This window comes from Propithecus coquereli, unplaced genomic scaffold (assembly GCF_000956105.1).
Source record: "Propithecus coquereli isolate 6110/MARCELLA unplaced genomic scaffold, Pcoq_1.0 Scaffold633, whole genome shotgun sequence".
Taxonomy (NCBI): Eukaryota; Metazoa; Chordata; class Mammalia; order Primates; family Indriidae; genus Propithecus; species Propithecus coquereli.
In genome coordinates, this window is record NW_012152319.1 from 79,948 (window position 1) to 104,675 (window position 24,728).

The window sequence follows — 24,728 nt, forward strand, 5'->3', positions numbered from 1 at the left end:
CGGAGTGCCAATCTGCCAGCAACGGAAAGCACCACTGAGCCTCCATGTGGCACCATTCCCCAGGGGGACTGGGCAGCTCCCTGGTGGCAGGGGGATGACCCTGGACTGCCGCTGCTGTGGAAAAGGTAGTGTCCTGCCTTTACTGGACACGCACTCTGGATACGAACTTGCTTTCCCTACGTGCAACACGGTAGCAGAAAGTAGTTATAAATAGCAGCTATGACCACGTGACCAGTTACAAATGAGGACTGTAACTGTCCTGAGTGTTTCTTCCCTATTTCACGGTTTTGGATGTGCGCCTATGCAGCACAGCAAGTATCTTCATTTTCTTTCCTCCTTATTCCCTTACCATGCAACGTAAGACATATTGACTTTATATCACGGTACTGAAGTATTGCTGATTTTACGTCATAGCACTTAAGTTACAGGATATCAAGAAGAGGAAACACTTGAGGACTTCACCTCCTCTCTGGGTGAAGGGGTCAGTGTGTTTTCGGTTGTACTCAGGATGTTTGTGTCGTGTTACGCAGAATTACGACCCTGTTATTGTCTTTTCTTGGAGATTGCGTATGGTTTATGGAGATGCGCGTGGGTGCCAAGTTGACGAAGGGTGGGCTTGTTATGGTTAATTTTAATCTGTTGATGTGACCGGATCACAGGGTGCCCGGATATCTGGTTAAACATTATTTCTGGGTATGTCTATGAGGGTGTTTCCAGAATAGCTTAGCATTTGGGCTAAGCAAAGCTGGCCCTTCCCAAAGTGGGTGGGTGTCCTCCAAATGGCTAAGGGTCTAAACAGAACGAAAAGGCAGAGGAGGTTGAATTGTCTCCACCTGACTGCCTGAGCTGCGGGACCTACGCCACTGGCACTCCTGGCAGCCTCGAACTTACGCTGGTTTTCCTGGGTCTTCAGCTTCAAGACAGCAGACCATGGGACTTCTCCGCCTCCGTAATCATGTGAGCCAATTCCTTAGTGTGTGTATGTGTGTTTCTCTGGAGAATTCTGCTTTTTTTTCACTCTCTTAATGGTGACTCTCTCAATTTTTGATTTACGAAGTTTTGCATCACACTTAGGAAATCTTACCTCTATGTTAAATTGTGATTCTCTACTTTTTAGAAGTTTTAGCACTTTGCTTTTCATAGTCAGATCTATATCATCTATTTAGGAATTGTTATTTTTATATGGTGTAAGGTAGGTGCCAAGTTTCCTTCCCCTCACCCCTCAACATTCAACGGTCCCAGAATGACTTGTGGAAAGACCACATTGCACCCACCCCCACCCCAAATGCCCTGCAGTAGCACCTTTTAAAATATATCATCCCCACATATGAGGGTCTATTTATCTATCCTGGGGCTAGTGTAATACCATTTTAACTACTCTTGCTTTTATTAAATAATAGTTTTAATATTTAATAGAGCAAGTTCTACACCCGGCTCTTCTTTCAGAGTGTCTTGCCTATCTTGTGTTTTCTTATTTTTGGTTTTTTATTTTTTTGGCATTTCCTTATATATCTTAAAATTTATTTGAAATTTTTATTTTTTAACTTTGTTGCTAGTATATAGAAATTCAATGAACCTTTGTATATTAACCTTGTATCCAGCAACCTTGCTGTATTCATTTATTCACGCCAATATTTTATGCAGACTTTTTCGCATTACCTAAACAATCCTATTGTCTGTATGAGTTCTTTTCCAATCATTACCCCTGCACCTATCCTTTCTTTCCTGTGTTTCATGGGCTATATCACCTTTTCAATATAATGGTAAATATCAGCGGTGAATTGTGATTAACCTTTGCCTCGGTTTTAATATCAACAGGAAAATTTTCAACATTTCTTCATCAGGTCTTATGTTTGCTGTAGGAGTTTTTGTAGATACTCCTTATCAGAATAAAGAAGTCATTTTCTATTCCTAAATTTGCTAAGTCTCATTCTGTTGCCTGGGCTGGAGTGCAGTGGAGTGATCACAGCTTACTGTAACCTTGGACTCCTGGGCTCGTGTGATCCTCCTGAGTACTAAGTAGCTGGGACTACAGGTGTGCACCACCACACCCAGCTAATTTTTAAAATTTTCTGTAGACATGGGGTCTCACTATATTGTTCAGGCCGGTTTTAACTCCTGGCCTCACGTGATCCTCCTGCCTTGGCCTCCCAAAGTGCTGGGATTATAGGTGTGAGCTGTTGTGTCTGGCCTCTTAACTTTTTTTTAAATGGCACAGTTGGATGTTGAATTTTATTTTTTCCTACATTAGATGATCATGATTTTAATTTGTTAATATGGTGAAGTTTACTAATTGACTTTTTAAAATGTTATATCAAATTTACATCCCTAATATATATAGTTTGTTAGTTCTGTGTTTAGGGTCTGTGGATCTATGTTCACATATTGGATTGGCCTTTACTTTTCCTTTTTTCTAATAAATTTTCCAGGTTTTGATATCAAGGCTATGCTGGCCTCATAAAGTGAGTTGTTTAGTGTTCCCTCTTTTCCTATAAGAGTCAGTATGTGATTAGCAACATTTCTTCCTAAAATGTTGGTACAATTTGTTGCTGATGCTATCTGGGACCAGAGTTTTTCTCTGTGGAAGTTTTAAACATTAAATATTTAAAATAATTATTAGCTCTTTGGTTTCACTTTGTTTTTCAAAAAGGAATTTGTCCATGTCATCTAAAAATTCAAATTTATTAGCATAAATACAGTATTCTCTTGTGGACTTTTATTGTTCACAAGGTCTGTTGAGATAATGATTTTTCTGGTGTTTTTTTTCTTGACTGACCTTACCACAGCTTTATCAATTTTAAACATTTTTCAGAGAACCAACTCTTGGCTTTCCACTTTGTTGCATGTTTTTTGTTTTTCTAAGACAGGGTCTTGTCTAGGCTGGTCTTGAACTCCTGGCCTCAAACAATCTTCTCTTACCTCAGCCTCACTACCATGCACAGCTATATTTCCTCTTTTTATAAGAATATCAGTTCTGTTGGATTAGGGCCCACTCTATTTTTTTTTTTTTTTTTTGAGACAGAGTCTCGCTTTGTTGCCCGGGCTAGAGTGAGTGCCGTGGCGTCAGCCTAGCTCACAGCAACCTCAAACTCCTGGGCTCAAGCAATCCTTCTGCCTCAGCCTCCCGAGTAGCTGGGACTACAGGCGTGCGCCACCATGCCCGGCTAATTTTTTTCTATATATTTTTAGTTGTCCACTCTATTTTAACTTAACACATTAGCTGCCATGTGAGTTGTATTTAACTCCCGCTAGTTTTGAGCCCGGGGCCTTGTGAAGCATATGTAACTCACACATCTCTTTACCTTGGGAGCCATGTGAACTATTTTTCAAGCTGCATGTAACTCATACACAGAAAACAATAAAAAATAACAAATCTTTCATTAAATTAGGATCCTTTTGTCTTTGAAGTTTTTATTCTATTTTCGTAATAAAACGCTGTGGCACCAAAGAAAAGTTTTTTTCTACTGTGGCAGTGTGTTAATTACCTCTTTAAATACCCTGTCTCCAAATACAGTCACATCCGGAGGTTCTGGGGGTTAGGACTTCAACGCATGAGTTTGTGGGGGACACAATTCAGCCATAACACCCACCAAAATGTTCTTTTGCTTATAAACATGCTTATCTTGAATTGCTCTAAAGAATGTTTGTCACCCAAAGAGGTGAAAATCATATTTTTATCCCAAAGCCTGCCAAAATTGTAAACATGTTTACCCTGTTGTGATAAGCATATGTTGTTTGTGAGAGGTTGTATGTGCTGAGAAAAACACACAGTTACTTCGCCCAAAAGAGAGAAATACCTGCTGTACCCCTAAGCAGGGAGTAACTTTCCTAGCCCACGATGCAACGCAGGAGGCGACAGGATGGGAAACGCACTAAGGGGACACCCAGCTCGTGTCCCCAGGCTGTCAGACCACAGGGAGGGTCAGCTGAGCGTCAGGACCACTCGAGCGTCTGGAGGTGCGCCGAGCTTGAAGAGAGAGCACTGTACGCAACCACACGTTCACTCCAACCTCTTGTGCAGACGGGGGCACAGCATTTTTAAGTGGCGGTCACCAGACACATTGGCGGGGGCAAGAAATCTGCAAGTTGACGGCTAAGGCACAGAGAGAGGGACTGACCCGTCCCTGGAAGTGCAGCCCTCCCTTTGCTTCCTCGGTGAGTGCTTGGCTTACTGCAGGAAATAAAGGAATCTCCTGTCTGGGCTAAGTGCTGCTCATGTGAATTTTCTTTCCATATTGCTTTCTTGCTAACTTTCCAAACCCAAGGATTGGTTGGGACTTGCAGGTATTGTTACTAAAAACGAAGGCCGCCATTTTTCTCTCTTCTCAGACTCTAAATAGGGATATTAGACCTTTCCCCGGCGCCCCGTGTATCTCTCACCCTGTCTTCTGTATTTTCCATCATTTGTTCTCTAACGGTTCTTTTTGGATATTTTCGATTGGCCTAGCTTCCATTTACTATTTATCTCTTTTGTGGCTAAACTTATCTATTGATTTCTTAATTTTGGTCACATTTTTTTTGGTTCAAGAATTTTCATTTGATCCCTTCTTTTGCTGACATCTGACATTTTCATACTGAACAAAGTTATTTTAAATTTCTGCCCAATAACTCCACTAGTTTGAGCCCTTCTGTGTTTGTTTCTATTAGCTATGGTTTTGTTTTTTTTTTCTGAGACAGAGTCTCACTCTGTCACCCTAGCTAGAATGCGGTGGCAGCATCACAGCTCGCTGCAAACTCAAACTCCCGGGCTCAGTGATCCTTTTGCCTCAGCCTCCCGAGTAGCTGGGACTACAGGCAGGTGCCACCACAGCCTGGCTAATTTTTCTGATTTTTGTAGAGATGGGGTCTCACTCTTACTCAGGCTGGTCTCGAACTCCTGACCTCAAACGATCCTCCCGCCTTGGCCTCCCGGAGTGCTAGGATGATACTAGCTGGGTGTGAGCCTCCATGCCTGGCCTAGTTAAGGTTTTTTTTGACTTTCATATCATCTTGTCACCTCATATTTTCGATCAAGTGCTAGAAAACATATGAAAAACTATACAAATAATTTAACACTAATATTATGTTCGCTTTTCCAGAGAGGATTTGTGTTGCCAGGGTCAGCAGTGCTCCAGGATGCAGGTGTGTCATCAGCATCAGATGTCACAGCGCACCAGGGTCACCGCAATTCGACGGAAACAATGAGACACAGTGCGGTCCCTGGGAGGGGTTTGCTAGTCTTCTTCTGATTCAGACCTGCAGGTGCCAACCCAAAGAAGCGGGGGTTGACCAGCCAACACCCCCGTCGCCTTGGCTCCCCAGGGCTCTGGTGGGCGCCACGTAGCCTCTTAGCGTCTCTGCCTCCCCCTCTGAAATGAAAGGAAGCAGCAGAGGAAGCTGCAGCCCCAACACGAGGTCCATGCTCCTGGGCCTCTGTCCGTGCCCAGCCCCGGCCTGTAACTCCCACTGTGTCTTGCTAGCTCCCCCGCACCTTCAAACAGTAGTTTTTAACAATTTGGCCTCTTTTTAGTTATCCTCAGGGAGGTTTGGTCAGAACTGCCCAGCCAACCGTCACTGGATTAGGAAGTCCCCTTTCTTTTCTCGTATAAGTACTTCCCTGAGAAAAACATTAAACTTCTATCGTCCTTCCCTGACCTCCCACAGCCTGCAACCTGGAATGCGGATAAAGCCTTACGCACCGAGGTGTTCGCTGCTGCACTCGCAGTGAGGAGACGCTTGAGCCCAGGAGTTCGAGGCTGCAGTGAGCCATGACCGTGCCATGGCACTCCAGCCTGGGCGACAGAGCAAGACTCTGTCTCTTAAAAAAAAAAAAAGAAAATGATGAGAAGCAGAAAGCAAAATGTCTAATAAGAAGGGGATGGTTTAAGTCCATTATGGTACATTTTGATGATAAAGCCATTAAAAATTTTTATGAGAGGTTTTTAAACATATGGCAAAATCTTATGCTATAACGTGTTAAATGTGAGCTTAGACCATGGGCTGTATGTTTGCATCGGCCTCTCTTCGCAGCTTTGTCTACCCTCCTCCTAGGTGATTCATCATTCCCATGGCTTCCGGTCACCCGTGTGTAAGATCAATGACTCCAACTCTGTATCTCCAGTGCTGACCTGTCTGCTGAGCCCCATCCTGCATGTACACTTACTTACTAAAATCGTCTCCACATGCACGTCCCCAAAGCATCTCAAACTTAATTTGCCCAAAATAGAATTCTGGATTCCGCCTGCCTCAAACAAAACGCACACAGGAACTGTTCTTCACACTGGACTTTCCTGCCTCAGCGAGTACACGCCACCACCTGGCGGTTCAACACCTCAGGAGTTACTCTCGCCCCACCCCGACCTCTGGTGATAAATCCTGCGGGTTCTGCCCGCGACACCCACGTCAGATTCCAATCTCCCCTCCATCTCTCCACTGCCTCCACGCCGTCTGAATCGCCGCCCACGGCCCCACACGCTATTGCTCCACTTCACCTCCTCTCTCCAATTTATTTTCCACCCACCACTAAGACTGGTCATTTAAGACTGTAAGGTGAATCTTCGCACTCCTGTGCTAAAAACGGCTCGATGGCTTTCCAATGCACTTCACGTAAACTTCCAAGTTTTGGCTTTGAAGACCCGGCATGACCTGACTCCTGCTTACCCCTCTGACCCAGCGTCACGCCATTCTCCCCCTGGCCACCAGGTTCTGGCCCCACTGGCCACCTCCCAGTAGACGAAGGTTGGCCAGTGTCTAGGCTTCTGCATTTGCTGCTCCCTCATCCTGAAAACTCTTCCCCAGTGCTCTGCATGGCTGGCACCTTTCCAACCTTCTGGCCCTGCTCAGACGTGGCTATCTCAGAAAGGACACGCTAGTTACCATCAATTTGTTTTTCTTCACGGCATTTACTTCAATGTGCAATGCTCTTGTTTTATATATTTGTTTACTTAACTTTCTGCAATCCCCATTAGAAGGTAATCTTCAAAGGAGCAGAGCCTATGTCTGTCTTGTTCACTGCTGTATTCCCAGTGTGTGGTACAGTGCTTGAGGGGGAAACTTAGGCTCAGAGTGGTTAAGCAACTTGCTTAAGGTCACACAGATTGCAAGAAGTGGAGTCTCGATTTGAACTCAGGTTTTTCTAACTGCAAGTCTATGTTCTTCCCCTACAGCTCCCCTTGCTCTATGTCTAGAGCCATGCGCCAGGCATTTCTGCTACATTTATGTTCCATGCTTGTGGGAAAAGCAGCCATATTTTTTCCCTCATTCATCCCCTTCCAGTTAACTATAGCAATTAATCACTGAGCATTCACTCTGTGTGACCTTGGCATTAATCTCGCTGGGCCTCAACTTCCTCATCCATATAATGGGATTGATACTAGAACCGGGTACTTTACACATAACCAACTGTTTGACTCTCACGCACTCCTACGAGGCAGGTGGTGTTAGGAGCCCCATTTTCAGGGGGCTGAAGATAAGAAAAAGGAGGCACCGAGAGCTACGGAATCTGCCACATGTTAGGCAGGTGGAGAGCAGGGGCTGGAACCTAGGAACTCCAGCCTCCGAGTTCATGCTCTTGGCCAATACACTTTACAAAGTGGTGGCAAAAATTATATCTGTATTAGAAAATATAACCTAAGCTCTCGCTTAAATAATGTAAAATAAACACAGAATTTTGTGAGTAAATGAAGAATGTTGTTGCTTAAATATTATGTTGTTTATTCTTTCTGAAGAAGAATGGGCTATAAAAAATATTCTTTAAGCAAAAAGAAACACTTAATATAACGTTTCTAATTTAAGGTTTTAATTAAGCAAGAATAAATAACTATGGAAAACTTTCAAAAAGTCATTTCCGTCGACAGAAATGTGTCTAGCTATGATGAGGAAAGTCTGATGAGTGAGTTAATACCGTAACCACTAAGTTCACAGAAAAAGTTTAGCTTAAAAATTCATGTATATTGTAGATGGTAAATCAAATTCATATTGTGAAATATGTAATATTTGACATTAAAATCCAAGTAAATATATAAAAATATGTGAGGAAAAGGAAAACAAATATTGTGTCATACAAACACATGGAAAAAATCTGAATTTTGAAAACAAGGTTTTTACTGGATTTTCTGCACACAGGCCTAGGTAGCTGAAATGATCAGAACCGTGGACAGCAACAAGAGGCCTTCCCCTCAAAGGTCTGGCTCTGTGTTCCGTCTTAGACGTTAAGGCTCTTCCTCAATGTCTCTGCATTTTAAAATTCTGCTAAATTCTACTGCCTCACATGTAAAAACTGTTTCCTTTATATGTACAACTTACTGATGATGGAATATATCTATTTCTAAAAAGTTTTTCTCTTGCAAAGACTGGCATTTTTGTTATAACATCTTTTTTTGTTCATTCAAGGACAGAAATTAAAGGATAAACGTCATTGAAATGACATTTAAATGCCAGGTGTTGTTATCAGAGAAGCACGTGAATGACTTCAAAAGAGAATGGACATAAGATACACACATATAAAACATTAATCTTTTTTAAACTTACTAATTGATAGCCCAAATCACCTCAATCATTTTCTATATCCCATTTTGCAAAACGGACATGTTTTAGTAGTTTTGAAAGCCCTGTGGTTAGATTCTGAAGTTACTGAACAAAAAGATGCATCTCAATATTAGCTTCTGAAAACAAAAACAAAACCATGAGCTATATTAACATGGACAAATCCTAACAGTGTAGTATAGCTGTCCCCTGGCATCTGCAGGGGATTTGGTCTAAGATCCCCCCAAAGATACCCAAATCCACAGACGTGCAAGTGCCTTATAGAAAACAGTGCAGTGTTTGCATATAACCTACCCATGTCCTCTCGTATATGTAAATCATCTCTAGTTACTTACAATACTTATAATACTTAATACAATATAAATGCCATGTAAATAGTTGTTATGCTGTATTTTTTCATTTGTATCACTTTTTGTTGTTGTATTGTTACTTTTTATTGCTTCTTATTTTCCCAAATATTTTTGATGCCAGGTTGGTTCAATCTGTGGATGTGAAACCGGTGGATAAAGTGGGCTGGCTCTATTAAAATGTGAAAATAAGTATTTTTGAAATCTTCACATCAAAGTATTAAAAAATAATCATTCTGCAAATACTCGGACCTAATATCAAGCAGAGAGGCCGTTCCCCTCTACCTGCTAAAACGGAGCAGGCTAAAGGCTTTGGCAGCCTACTCTTAAAAGCACTAATATGGTCACAAAACTTGCTGCAACCATTCTGTCTCTTTACAAATTTCGTAAGCTGGCCTGCTCTTTTTCTTCCTTCTAAATGACTCATTGAGGTGGTGACTAATCCGCTATAGCATGTAAAACAAGGTTCTCAGGAGCTCCAAGTCCACTGGTGGAGGACAGGGAAGCTGTTGTGCTCAAGAATTAATCTATGCGAGGGAATCAAAAGCAGGCACAATGCCGTCATCAGCATGTTTTCACTGTGCAGGCCCCGCGCTTCCTATTTAGAAAACACAGAGCCATTACCCATTCTGTATTCTCACAAGGCTCCCTTTTATTTATTTGTGTTTGTTATTATATGGCTCATACCGACATGTTTGTGTGATTCCACTGGTGTGCACACATCTATTGAGAAAGGAAAAAAGAAGTGTCTATAGCAAACTTGTTAAAAGGGAAAAGGGACTCCCACTGTTTCTTTCCTTTGGCCAGGCTTCTATTTAGAGAACAGAGCTTTAACTCTTCATTCACCAGAAGAGAATGACTCCTTTGTGTATTTTAAATTTTGCGATGGCTTCTTTACTGATAGAATGTCATAAATGAGAGAAAAAATGTTATTCCTAGATTGCCACAAACCTAGAAGCTGATGTGTCTTCAGAGTTACACAGAGTACATTAGATAGCATAGGGGAAAGCTTTTATTTCATGCTCAACATGCTTAAGCTGTTTTCACAAAGCAACTTAAGTATGGTATAAAAAACTTAGAAGCCTTTAGTTTGCAGCAATCAGTATTACTGTAAAACTTGTGGTTGGGTCTTTATTGGTTTTATTTCGGAAGGCTCAATATGAACTGTGCAAAGTCTGTAGATAAATTAATTTAGTAACATGGTTGTTCAAGAAGGTAATATGTTTTAAGCATTCACAACATGACCTCCCACCAGAGTTTCTGTTAGCTATATTAACGATTTGGGTGGCTACAAAGAGGTTAGTGCTTGCTTAATACAGTCCTACCTCTGACACAGTAGACAGACAGATAGACAGAGAGACAGGTGGATGTCAAATCAACTCCTCTTCCCCAAAACTATTTCTGAAATTCCAGTAAAGCCACAGCTAAAACTGTGTGGCGTCTTTATGAGGCCAGTGCTTTTTAAGACATGAATGTATCTTTCATGCTGCACACAGAGTGGAACATAAAACATTCCTTCCCACACTCCTGTAATTTTGACTCAAACAGTACAAAAGCAATTTATGTAACCAAAATGTTTGCACCCCTGAAAAATTCTGAAACAAAATTAAAACAAACAAACAAACAAACATCCCTTCCCGCATTACAGAGGCACGAAGGTGGGTAAGATACAGCACTCGCCTTGGCATGGAACAGAGCTGAGAAGTCCACTTCTGGGACGATTTGGAACAAGAAGAGTTAAACACCCACCCCGCCATGTTCTCTCACCAGTCTCACTCCCTGCTACATTCCGAAGGGACAGGGCTCAGTGACAACACAGCCCAGTACCTAAAATGAAGAGGGAGGGTTCTCGAATTAATTAACTGGAAATGAGACTTGTCAATGTTTTGGAAAGGCAGAAGGGATGAAAAGAAGATTGCTAGAATTAATCACAGTGAGAAACTACTTCAGCGGCCTGCCAGAGTTCAGAAAACCCAGCGAGAAGGGGAGAACAAAAGGAACGACGCTGACTTGCCATCTGAAGGGACACACAGAACCCAAGCAAACACCCGAGTCTTTGCCAAACGAGAGAAGAGAAGGATTTATTATTTGCTGTCACGGTGAGTACAATCTATTTCTTAAGTGCACATTCTACCCAGGGGAACAAAGGCAAACTAGACAGTTACATTTAAAGCAAAGAAACGAGAAAACTGAGGTGCTTTTGCTTTTAGCTTATACTCTAGTACCTAAAAGATTCTTATGTTCCTGACTTTGTACGTATAAATCCTTGAACACTTGTACGTTCACATCCTGCAGAAGACGAAAAATCCATGAAACAGACGTCGAGTATTCAGGCATGTGGACGGAGTTCATTCACTAACAAGAAAAAAGAAACAAAATCACAGATACAACAAGTGTACTTACAAGAATCATCAAACGGGAAAGAAAAACCCCAGAGCTTTGGTCAATCATCCCAAATAACACGGAAAAACCAGAAAGAACACATTCATTATTATTCAAGGAGTTTTCTGTTCTTTTATTGCAGTGAACATTAGCTATCTATAGAAAATCTAATTCCTGTAACTTACTTTTAGACCATGAATAAATTTTGTTTTTTATATTTCTCCCCCAGAATGAGTTTGAAATTTAAAAAAAAAATGGCAGCATAGAGGCTGAACAAAATATTGTTTGCAACTATATTTAGGGCTTTCTTTGGTAAACCATTTTAGAGGGCAAAATTCTCCGTCCGTGTTCTCATAAACCTCATCACGCCCACGGTAAGGAGCAAGTAGCCACCGCTTTCCCCAAACTGACAGGGAAGGACAGCTCAGTGGAGGGGACTTACCGGCTGAGGTGTGTCACTCGTAGATTTCAGAATCAGCTTTTCACCTCTCTTTTCGACTTCAAAACCTATTTTTTTAAGTAGGGACGCATCTGCCAGGCCCTGGTCCTCCATCTTTGCAATAAAATCTTGGTTCTCGCTGTTGTCCTCTGTGAGGTTCCGGATGGCATACACCACCCACTGGGTCAGAACTGGAGCCACAGTGAAGGAATCTGCTGACATACTGTTTTATAATCTGTTTTATAACTTCACAGGAGCACTAAGCGAGAAGTAGGAGAGGGGCACAGAAACACTGAAAATCTTGAGGATGTATCTGTGACTATGCATCCAAAGTGCCAACAAATTAAAAAGATGCAATATATGCATGTGCACGTATGTCCAGCACATGTATGTGATGTCTAGCAACTGGCACCCAGAGGTACTTACTCAGAATCTGTTGCAGGAATGAGTTTTAGAGTAGCTAAACTGAAGTTTATGAACACAAAAACACACACACACACACTCCTTTGTTGGATGATGGTGTTACCGAGCCACCGGGGAAAGCGTAAGAGGAACACTAAATCAGTCGCAGAGATGTCAGGCTGGAGTCTGACAGGAAAATCATCCTGTTTAACGGGAGCCCAGTTATAAATGAGAATCGTTTCCTAGGAGTCACCACGGCACGTCCACTCTCAGCAGGCTAAAGATGAAGCAAGGAAGGCCTCTGAAGGACTTGCCGAGTTTATTCTGAATACTTGGGCTCTCGAAGGCACCTGGCCCTCCTGCCTCGCTGTGCCCACCACTCAGTGTCCTGCACGCCAGACTGAGACGACTCACGAGGACTGGGACGGCATCGCTGCATTACTGACTGAAGCGTGTGACTTACTCACCAGAGCTGCGTACACCACCCGCAAGCACTGCATTGCTACCATATCCAGTTCTACGAAGGACTGTACAAAAGCTGCGGTAGGGACAGGTCTTCAGTGGTTAGATCCAGGGACATGTAAGAGGCCGCTGAGGACTGGCCTTGCCCCTGTCGGCCCGGCACCCTTGTCCAGAAAGAGCAACTAAGAACCTAGGGTAGAGTAAATACTTTTCCAAAGAAAGAGGACTTCCTGCCCATGAGTAGATGGAGAACAACAAGCCCTTGCCCAGGATGATGGGGGAGGGGGGGGGAGGGGGGACAAAGGAAGGAAGGAAGGGAAGGAAGGAAGGAAAGGAAGGAAAGAAAAGAAAGGAAAGAAAGGAAGAAGGAAATAAAGGAAGAAAGGAAGAAAGAAAGAAAAGAGAAGAGAAGAGTAAAAAAAAAATGAACCTGTCCACCGAAGTCAGATGATCGAAACGTAGAAGCACGGGCAGTTGCACAGTCGGAGGTGTTTTTCACACCCAGTCGGCCTCAATCCTGACGGCCCTCCCCGACTCCCGGCCAGGTGCTCCGCTTCCCTGGTCACGGTGTTAAGCCCCTGGCCTGCCCCTCCCAGCTCCTCCACGTCAGGTGCTGTGCGTCTCGTCTCGTGTCTCTGGGGCCCCGGGACTACACACAGACCTCGCACAAAGAAGGGCACCAACCAACGTCTGCTGAGTGGGCAACCTGCTGGCCTCAGGAGGCTCGCCGTCGAAACCGCCTGTGGGTGTAAGTGACGGGCCTTTTCCGGATAGCACAGAACGAGGCCTGTAATTCGTCACCCACCTCTGGTGGGGAAATGCTCTCGTTGTGTCACTGATCCGCCATCCTGTCACGTTAAAGTCAAGGTCCTCCATAAGGCTGTGTTTCTTTTCTGGAGCCAGAATCTGTGCAAACACTCAAACGCACACAACCCAGATCTGAGTTCCCCCTTCCTGCAATCACTGAACCCCCACCCTGCGCCAGTGCAGGAAATAAACATAACGGTCCCAGGTATCAAGCACTTCCAACATATTAGTGAATTTCTCAACAACGCACTATTTGCTGCAACTAATTTCACACCCAGGATGACACTATCATTACACAAATTCATTTCTCACTTTTTACAGAAAACAGGAGGCAGTGATTACAGGAGAGCTGACTGAGGAGGAGCAAGAAAAGGGGTAAGACTGGAGAATTTTACTTCATGTGCATAATAACCCTCTAATGGCAAAACACTTTTCTTCTTTCTGAAACTTCTGGTTATTCACTTAAGTGTAACTGAAAGCAGGAAAACTGAAACTCCCACGAGTGCACTGAGGGCTCCTGAAACTGGAGGGTTGGTTGGCTCGTCGTCGAGGAAACGCAGACTGTCTCTGAAGGAAAGCACCGTCACCAAACAGCCCCTGCCAACCTCTGCCAGTGTCCTCCCCTCGCAGGCTCCCTGGGCCGCGCCTCCTGTCTCTCCACACGCCTGGGGGTCCCTGAGCTGGGATGTGCTTCCTTCGCTGCCGCCTTTCTCACAGGGCACACTCAGTCTTCAAGACTCAGCTAAGTGTCACCTCCTCCCGGAAGGCCTTCCTCACTGTCCTAGCTACTTCCTGACACCAGCTTACGTTAGGCGCGCCCACTGTGTGTTTCCGAAGCATTCTCTCCGCTCCCCCCCGCGCCTTGTAACAGTTCTCGCCACACTGCGCTCGCTCCTCTATGCGTCTGTGAGCTCCTCAAGGGCAACAGCCCCATCTAAGCCACTTCTGTGTCCCCAGCACTCAGGCTAGTCCTGGTACAAAGTGGGTGTTTCATACGCATTTATGGAAACTGTGGGAGCTATGATCATGTGTTTGCATTTCTGTCTGTCCTAACGCGCTGTGAGCGGTGACCACGCAGAGGCCAGCATGCCTCCTGCTCCTCACGGGAGGGGTGGCGGCCAGCAGGGCTCTGCGTGTCTCGAGAGATTAGATGAAGGTAAAGCAATATAAATGCAAGCCAGGCAAGGAAGCTGGACTGCGTGAATAAAAGGTCCACAACTGTAGAACGCCAGGAGAAGTCCCAAGTGGATGGAATGAAAGAGCGGATTTTCGCCACGTTCGCCTTGGGGTGAGGGGCGACTTTTCTATTACATTTTTGTGAAAATATTATTATCACGATATTTTAATAGCAATTCACCCTTAAAATGTTTGGTTGCTAATTTCTGTCCACGATGCCCACGCCACACGCAAGGAACAGGTGCAGGGAAAGCCGAGGCTGACGAGGAGCCCACTAACAAGGGTGCGGCTCCGGCTGTGGGGGGTCCTGCTCCGGCCCGGGCACAGGCACACATGCTGCTGCGGACAAAACACGACAGTCGGACTCCACAGGGAGTAGGCTCTTGGCAGAGCCACTGAACCGACAACCTGAAAGAAGCAGCGCTGAAGCTCAAAGCAGAAAAGGCATTTTTGTCTTCTGCCAAAACTGGTATTCTAAGCGCAGAAGGATGTGAAAGTCGGGGTGGGGGCTGGGAGGAAGCGCGGCTACAAGACCACTTAGGAGTCAACGCCTTTCCAGTGCCTTGAAAATCAGAAATAACAAACAAATGAACAATATCAAAACCCTCAAAACTCTTCATTTAAATGTATTATTTAACACTCTTACGTGTTATAAGGGAAATTCACCTTTCTTTCCTCTCTGAGGAGGACTTCATGAAGTTAGATCCCTCATTGCTGCCACGCATTCTTCTAGGACAGACGTGAGAAATCTGCTCCGCCCCGTGAGGGAGCACCAACATTCTGGGGTTTGTGTTGTCTATAAATCAAATACCACGCAAGCCTCCTTTAATCTGTTCCTATTTCCAACGAGAACATTTTAGTACTATTATCTAGGGTTTCGGACTTAAGAATAATTATAAAATCCATTTTTTATAGTTGTTCCTTTCACAAAATTTGAGTTCAAAAGAGAAACATTGTAAAATACAGCCTGAAGAACCATGTCTAATGCGCAGCCCTGGCTCATGAATATGTATGACGCTCCCTGTTAGCATGCAGCTGCGCAGACCTAGACAGTCTTAAGTGTCACGAGAGAGATTAAAGCAAGTCTGAGTTAATATTCACATTGCCCTCTTGTTCCCTCTCTAAAGAAACAGAGAGAAAGAAAGAGTGGGGGGGAAATTAAACATCTTCTAAAGTCTCTAATCCCACCAACATTTGAAGTGCTTTATTGTATGCTTAGCTTTGGAAAGAGAGCTTCTAACGTTTCCATGGCTACTACAAATAGAGGGCGTGAGCCTGTTTGTTGCAAAACTGCCTTGAAAAAGCCCTGCAATGAGCACTGGAGTGCAGACTCCCTAGGGCTAGCCAGCTCTTCCGCAGGGCACTGGTGTCCTGACCAGGCCACCGAGACCACAGCGGCGATAAAGCACCTTGAACTGCTGAGTTGCGGAGTCAGCAACAAACTGGGGCTCAGCTGCTCACAACAGGGCCTTGTACCCTCATGGTGACAAGACATTAGCAGAGGAGAAAAATGTAGGTTAGGAAATGACACGAAACAGAAAAAAATCCATGACAAGGATATCGTTGACTGGCAGATTTACGTGCCAAACTCAATTGTAAAGTACAGTCAGACGAATTGAAACGCTGAACCTGGAACTGTCTGATGAGAGAATCCATCTCACTAAAGGCAATGCTCTCCCAACCATCCAAACCAGTGGTACTTCAAGACCTGCAGGACGCTGAAACACAGGCCATGACCACAGGGACTTTGCTCTGCTCATCGCTCTGTGACTAGAAGACTGCTGAGAACAGAGGTCGGCTAATTATGGCCTGTGTTTTTGTAGGACAGCAAAATAGTATTAATATATTTAAATGGTTGGGGAAAAAATCAAAAGAACAATACTTTTATGTGACACATGAAAATTATTTTAAATTCAGATCTCAGTGTCGGTAAATAAAGTCCTGCTGGCTGGCACACGGCCACGCCCATTGCTCACTGGCGCCTGGGCTTTCGCTCACGGCAGGGGTGGGGAGTTGCCCGGAGGCAGCGTGGCTCACAAAGCCAGAAATATTTACCACCGGGCCCTTTACAGAAAAGCTTTGCCAACCTCTGGTCTGGAACATAAATATTTGTTGGATGAATATATAAGTAAACTTCAAAAAAATTACCAGCATCCAAAAAAAGGTATATTATTTATATTAAAACAATTTAAATATTTTAAAAGGTTTATATTGACTTTTCAGGAGATAGATATACTTTACATATATAATATCTACATTTAATTTTTGCTTCAAGGATATATGATTAAAAAACAACAAACCCATGAAGGCAACAGGTCTGTGCACTGCCCGACTGTCCAAAGTGCACCATGTAGGAGGGCGGGGAGCACACACTAGAGACCTGCGGCAACGCTGGCCTCCGAGAACAGGATGGTCTACACGGGCAACCCTACGCCATCAGGCTTTCACAGTACCGTGCACTTAACTGCTATGTTATAAAAAGATGTTCCTAAAGATGAGGATGCTTAATAAATACCCTGCCCTATCTAAACAAGTATCTTCTCAGACCATGGTGAAATTGCAGAATTTTTTAGAGTGCCAAGTAGTAGTTCAGTTTTAAAATTGTTATGAAAATGCTTTACGCATTGCTAAAAACCTGAAGATCTGAAAGTGCCAATGTCTGTCAGCTAAGGAAGACAAATAGCAAGAGTGTGGCCCTGAAAGGGTGGCCCTGCTGCAGACGACCCTGCCACACCCAGCACGCGCCCCACCCGGGAGACCCGGGCCCTGCTCTCCAGGACTCTCGCACTGAGCCAGGGAGAAAGGCACCTCCCCAAGTGCCGTGGGGCCCAGGGGCTCTCCTGGGGCTTGTGCTGAGGATGTGTTCTCAGCTCCGGGGCTGCAGGGGAAGGCAGAGGGCGGGGCAGAGGGATGGGCACAGACAAGGTGGAGGCCCTGGGCAGAGAAATGTGTCTGAAAAGTACTGTTACTCTTCCCAAGTGCCACCAGGTTTCCGCATAGATCAGCTCTCCTTGCTTTCACTGTAAAGTCCACTTGACTTCCGTCTTCATCGATCATAATTCGCTTTTGTTCTCAACTCTCATTTACGTCACTCAGTTCTACTACACACCCTCCTCACTCAGAGAATTAAAGTGGAGTCTTTATCGTGCAGATCACAGAGGGTCTCCCCGCACGGTGCTGGAACCTGGCACGTGTGCGATACCCACCACAAACCACCCCTTTGGCTCCCTCTTCCTTCTCCAAATTGTTGGTCTATCTGGTATCTAATTTCCCTCTGAGATTTTGTACTTTAATATGAGGGAACATCTGTGCTTCAAGTGTTTCTGTACAGTGCTGTGTGTACTGTTCGGTTTTGTAGCCTATTATGCCTTAACGGCATTTAAAAATAAACTAAAATCATGAGTGTGTGTACCCTCTAACTTACCAATTAATGGCTAATTGCTAGTTATTGAAAGTGGTAAAATAATACTAATAGAAAAAGATGCAGAAACAAATAATTGCCAGGTTTGTAAATTATAGGTCACGAACTGAAGAATACAGAACGGCACTTGCATTTAATATACGCTACCAGGAGGAGCAAAGCGTTTCAGTCTTTACCAAGGGAAACGCCGTCTCAGCACCAGCACCACACCGAGAGCCAAAGCTGCTTCTCTGGCCTCCACGCCACCAGCGAAACACAACATCAGAGGAAGTGGCACAAAGTCCCCATAAGACACTGCTGAATTTTGACAGAACCACTTCACACACCCGTCGACTACAGCAATTTTACCTCTGTGCGTAACCCAAATCAGCACTTCCTTAAAGATTTTGAAATGAAGGCCACATTCACTGCCCTTGGTATGCACAATGTACCTCCATAAATTGACCTTTTGCAGGGAGGTGAGATCCTCCCGGCTTCATGAGCCTCTTCTCTGAGCCTGACCCTCTCTCCGCTGCACAGAACCCCCGCTTCCTCCGCAGTATCACGGGGGCCCGGGCAACTCCCTCCCCCCGTCTGAGCACGATCTCTCGGGCCATCGCCAGTCCCAGATGTACGAAGCATGCGAATCCACGATGGGCAGAGCAGGCCACGTGAGCCCATCCATTCGGCAGTGAAGTCACGGTGAGATGACACTCCCTTGCTCCCCGCCAGACACAGTCATCGCACCCGCTGCCCACTCCAGACGCTCCTGTGGCCGGGCGAGGGCTGTGCTCGCAGGTACCTCACGTTCACGGGGTGGGTGGTGAAGGGTCCTGTGCGACTGAAACTAATTTTGTACGTGACATGCTCTGGAATCACTCTGCTAACCACCTCAAAGCAGAGCGTGGCACGAAGCCGTCACAGTCTGGCATCCCTGTCACACACAGGTTTCAGGGTCAGAAACCAATTCCACTTCTAACCTAAACCACACGAAAGGGTTTGAGCCACCAAGTAGTTCCATTTGTCCTTGGGGCAGCGCCCCAATGTCACTTCTGCTTCTCCAGAGGAGCCGCTGCATGTACCATGGTTAGCAGAGTGCGTGGCGAGCGGTGGCACCCAACCAACAGGGCACAGATAACTGCCCTGGAGCCTGGGGGTGAGGGAGAAGGGGACCCTACCTTTCTCATGCCACTTCTCCCTCTCTGTTGACACCGTGTACTTTCTCCGCACCATGTGCTCTGAGTCCTGTCTAGCTGCAGTCGTAGCTCCTGGCACAGACAGGAGCGTTTTAGATGTGTGCCCCTTGGTGCCTGGTTTCGGTCTAGTTCTAAGGCATGACTCCCCAGTTCTGTCAGATCTGGGCTGTGGGTGAGGTGCTACTAATAAATGCACGCGGGTACACAGCCCTGTACACTGTCAGTCTTCACACTGCGGGGGATGGTTTGAGGAAAGCATTCCGGGGACACTAAGCTTCCGAAGAAAACAGTGCCCAGGGCCTCTGTGCACATCCAGGGTCACGGCCAGAGGTGTCCTGACGATGGGAATTTGAGCGGAAGCCAGCAGAAGCACAGCAGAAACACGAGCAAGCGCTTGCCTCACCTGCCAGGTAAAGAGGAAGCTTATCCGGTGCCGGGTACCCTTTGGGATCAAGGAGTCAGCAGGTAACAGGCTGGCGCAGCTGTATTTCCACTAACGGAGCACACTGCCTCTCCCAGCATAAGCAGAGCTTTGCAGAAGTAAGCGTCTCTCACATAAGCCAAGACTGAAAACGGGACTGTCAGTGCACCTGCATCTAACAATAACATCAGTAAGACCACTAACAAAAATAAAAGCAGCAGTTGTCACATCCCGACACACAGTATGTGTCAGGGGCCGTTCTAAGCACCTATGGGAAGTGTTCGATCCTCACACAAACTCTGTGTGTTCGGTGTCACTGTCCTCATTTTACAGATAAGAAAACTAAGACGCACAAAGGCTAAGGAACTTGCCCAAGGTCACACATCTTGAAGTGGCCAGCCAGGTCTGGGCACAGGCCCCTGGCTCCAGCATCTGCTCTCTAACCGCGACCCCACACTGCCGCCAAGCACTTCACGGACCGCAGCCGTCAGAGCGAGCTCCTCCTCCCAGGCGTTCTGACTGCGAGCTTCTGAGCTAGGCCTCCAAACCAATAAAAGCAACAGGATGTTCTGTGATACCTGAAATATGTCCCTTTCTCTTCAAAGACATCCCAAAGAATAAAACAAATTTGCAAGTACCAGTTAGAGTGACTATCTCTGTAAAGTACCTTTGGAACAAGCTAATAACAGTTCAAAATGAAATGAAAACTTGGAATCAAAAAGTAAGTAAACCCACCTAAATTACAGAACATTAGGGTTGGTCTAGCACCAGTTATATTTCAAAATTAATTAAAAAATGGTCAAAAATAGCTCTAAGCTACAAAAGATTAAATGCAGAACATGAACAGTGTGGAGGTTTTGGTAGGTTTTGGACCAGACAAGACACAGCAGGCACCCGAGAGTCAGAGAGCGTTCTCATACTGTACATGCTAGGTGACTAAGCATCTGGCACTACTGTCCTTGACCCAAAAGTCACTCTGCTCTATCGGTCACAGTGGCCATCCTGACTTGCCTCTTCACCCCACCCTCTTCCTCTCCCAGCAGCTCCCAGGAAGTCTGTAGTCAAGAGCAGGGTAAGCCTGCGGGTTTGAATGGCTCAGACACGCAGGCAACGTCTGTTTCCAAGGACTCTCCACTATGCCACTAAGTCAACACGGGAGAGGTACTTCTCATGTGGCGCTGTCTGCTTCCGCTTCTATTGGTAACATGTGACTCAAGAGTTGCACGCAGAGTAACTGACTTCTTTCAACATAGAGACCTATAATTCTAGCTTATCCTCACCACAGGAGGAGCACTACTATATCCATCTTAAAGTCAAGATAACCTCCAGCAGAAATTTATAATCTGCAAATAACTTCAACATTAATTGGAAATAAAAACCAGTAACACTTAATAGATTATTTAAACGTCAAGCTGGTCATGGTGGTGATACTAAGTTCTAAAACTCTTCCTTGACATGTGTCTCTCTTTTTAAAATTTCTGAAGTAAAGGATATTTCACTTTTGGGGGAAAATTCATTCAATTACAAAAACTTAAATACTTTAACAGTTTTCCTCTTCTCTATAAATAACATGCCTTTTGATATTTATATTGGAATTAGAGCAAGGGACTTGATATAAACAAAAAGTCAAACTGTTAATCACATATCTGAATGTCTCTCAAGAATTTAATCATACCACATTGATTTAACAACCATGAAGGCAACATGCTCAATACCAGTACAACAATGAACAGGACGGTCAAGGTCCCTGCCCTTATGGCGTTTACATTCTAGTGCGGAGGCCGGCCCCAAACCAAAAGCAAAACCTGTTGAGGGCAATACGATAAAGCCAAGTCCAAGAGGACAATGCCTTGGAGAAGGGTGGTTAGAGAAGACCTCTCCAAGGAATGACACTGGGGCTGAAACCCAAAGGACAGAAAGAAACCAGTCCCTGAAGAGCTGGGGCAGACAGCTGCAGACGGGGCAGACAGCTGCAGGCAGGGCAGCAGACCGTGCAAAAGCCTCGAGGTGAGCAAAGGGATGAGGAAAAAATCTATATGGCTGGGGTAGATGAGTGAGGGAGAGTGGTATGAAGTGAGGCAGAGGTGGGTTAAGGCCAGACCTTTCAGGGATTTTTAGGCTACAGGGATGAGCATGCATTGTGTTCTAACACTACAAGAACCCACTGAAAGAGCTTACGTAGATAAGTCAGGGGTCCGTGATGGCAAGAATAAGATTTTGGAATAAGACAGATGTGGGTTTAATTCCAGCTCTGTCGTTTTACAAGATGTATGGCTTTGGGCATTTATACAACATCACCAAGGCAGTTATTCCACTTGTGAACTCGGACAGGTCACAGGTTAGGATGACACGGCACACAGCACACCCGGTGCACCCAGAGCCAGGGTGTGGTTCAGCTCCAGCACAAAATTTTGACCACTCTAAGTAGCTCTTCTAAGGAGGCTAACATACCATGTCTTTTTGTGACTCGCTTATTTCACTAAGCACAATGTTCATCCATGTTGTAGCATGTGTCAGAATTTTTTTAGAGCCAAGTAATATTTCATTGTACAGTTAAGACCACATTTGTCTATCCATTCATCCTTTGATGGACACTTGGGTGGCTTCCGCATCTTAACTATCATGAATAATGCTGCTAGGAACATGGGTATACAAATATCTTGTTGAGACCCTGCTTTCAATTCTTTGGGGTATATATGCAGAAGTATAATTGCTAAATCGTATAGTAATTCTATTTTTCACTTCTTGAGAATTACAAACCGTTTCCCACATGGCTGCACAATTTTGCCTTCCCATTAGCAGTGCGCGGGTGTTTCAATTTCTCCACATCCTAGCCAAGACTTGTTATTTTCTGTTTTTTCAATAGTAGCCATCCTAATGGATGTGAAATGGTACCTCATTGTAGTTTTCATTTGCACTTTCCTCATGATTAATGATGTTTAGCATCTTTTCACGTTTATTGGCCATTTATACATCTTCTGTGGAGAAATGTCTGTTCAGTCCTTTGCCCATTTTAAAATCAGGTTGTTTTATTGTTGATGAGTTTTAGGAGTTTACGATGTATTCTGAATATTGATTCCTTATCAAATAAGTGATTTGCAAATATTTTCTCCCATTCTTTGGATTGTCTCTTTGTTCTATTGATAGTGTCTTTTGATGTACAAAATTTAAGAATTTTCATTCAGCCAATTTCTCTATTTTTTCTTTTATTGCACAGCCTGTGCCTTTGGTGTCACATTCAAATCACTGACAAATCCAATGTCATGAAGCTTCTGTCCCATGTTTTCTTCTGAGAGTCTTACATTTGGTCTTTGATCATTCTGAGGTGATTTTTCTTATGACGCTAGGTAAGGGTCCAGATGCATTCTTTGCGTGTAGATATCCAGCTTCTCTAGCACCACCTGTTGAAGAGACGGTCCTTTCCCATTGAATGGTTTTGGCACCCTTGAAAAAGTCATTCGACCACATTCGTGAAGTTTACTTCTGGGTTCTCTAGTCTATTCCATTGGACTATATGTCTGTCTTTATGCCAGTACCACACTGTTTTGATTACTGCAGCTTTGAAGTTAGTTTTGAAATCACTAAGGAATCACCTCCAGCTCTATTCCTTTTATTTTATAATGCTCAATGTTTATTTTCTAAATTTATTTTTTATTTCAGAATATTACAGTGGTATGAACATTTTGGTTACGTGAATTGCTTTCATACAGTTTGAGTCAAAGTTGTAAGTGTGTCCGTCACCCAGTTAGTGTGCATTGTACCCATTAGGTGTGAATTTACCTATCCCCTCCTCCATCCTCCCATCTGCTTGATTTCCATTGAATGTTACTACCATATGTGCACATGAGTATTGACCAATTAGTTCCAATTTAGTAGTGAGTACATGTGGTGTTTGTTTTTCCATTTTTTCAATACTTCACTTAAAAGGATGGTCTCCAGTTCCATCTAGGTTGTTATAAAAGGTAATAGTTCACCATTTTTTATGGCTGATTAGTACTCCATGGTATACATATACCACATTTTATTAATCTGCTCATGTATTGATGAGCACTTGGGTTGTTTCCACATCTTTGCGATTGTGAATTGTGCTGCTATAAACATTCGAGTGCAGGTGTCTTTTTTATAAAATGTCTTTTTTTCCTTTGGGTAAATACCCAGCAGTGGGATTGTTCAGTCAAATGGTAGTTCTACTTTAGCCTGAAACTATTAAAAAATAACTCTTGGCTCCCCCACCACCATCCCCACCCTGTTACCGAGTTATAGGATCTCAGGCAGGTGGTGTAATTTCTCTGAGCTTCTATTTTTCTCATCTATACAAATCACGACTAACTTCCAAGTTCATTGTAAAGGCCGAATGAAGTGCTTGTCATGGGGCCCAGCTTCCAGCAGCCACTGAAGATTTGGATGTCGAAAGTATTGTTCCTATTTATACCTCACAAGTTTGCTAAGAGGCAGTCTGGGAAGTGCTTCACAAACTGGGTGGAGCTATAGAACTGCATGGTCAGGCTGTGTAAAACTGGCCTGTTCATATTGCCTGTCTTTTCCTGCTTTCTAAAACATGGGGAAAACCTGGTTTCTGCTTCTGAAGAGCTGCCAGCCTCTATATCATAAAAGGTATCTTGGCTGTTTCTAGGCTGTGGTACAAAACTCTGGAATGTTAGCCTCTGGTATTCTAGAACTGTCATACATTCACTGTGTGGTTCCTTTGTCCCTAGAAAAAGGAAGGGAGTGTATACAAAGCCATCACAGCAGCATGTGTGTGAGTATGTCAGAATTAGGGCTATTGGTCAGACTCCTCACACCTCCTGTACCTCACCAATGGGTGTCATAAACAGTGAAAGTTTTGCACTGTTTAAGGGCTGCAGGATGTCCAGACCTAAAGGGAATTTGGTTTTGTGTCAGGTTCTAAATGTATATGGCTGTGGGAGGGGAGGGAAGAAGGGAGGGTGTGGCAAAGAAGCCTTATCTAATACGTGCTTTTTGAAGAGAGATGCAATAGGACACGATGGTTTATCAAGAGATCAGGACAGGTGCAGTGGCTCACGTCTGTAATCCTAGCACTCTGGGAAGTGGTACAATCACTTGAGGTCAGGAGTTCGAGACCAGCCTGAGCAAGAATGAGACCTCGTTTCTACTAAAAATACAAAAATTAGCTGGGCGTGGTGGTACGTAC

The 24,728-nt window shown here is 44.3% G+C and overlaps 1 protein-coding gene across 1 annotated transcript in view; it reads right to left on the reverse strand.

Moving 5' to 3' along the window:
- Positions 1-10,930: 10,930 nt before the first annotated feature.
- ATXN10 (ataxin 10) overlaps positions 10,931-24,728 on the reverse strand; it is a 163,883-nt gene continuing 150,085 nt past the window's right edge. The window contains exons 12-13 of the mRNA XM_012659791.1: positions 11,695-11,882; positions 10,931-11,225 (exon numbers count right to left, since the gene is read on the reverse strand). Of these exons, the coding sequence (XP_012515245.1) occupies positions 11,223-11,225; positions 11,695-11,882 (191 nt within the window). The 3' untranslated portion in view covers positions 10,931-11,222. The remainder of the gene's footprint in view (positions 11,226-11,694; positions 11,883-24,728) is intronic.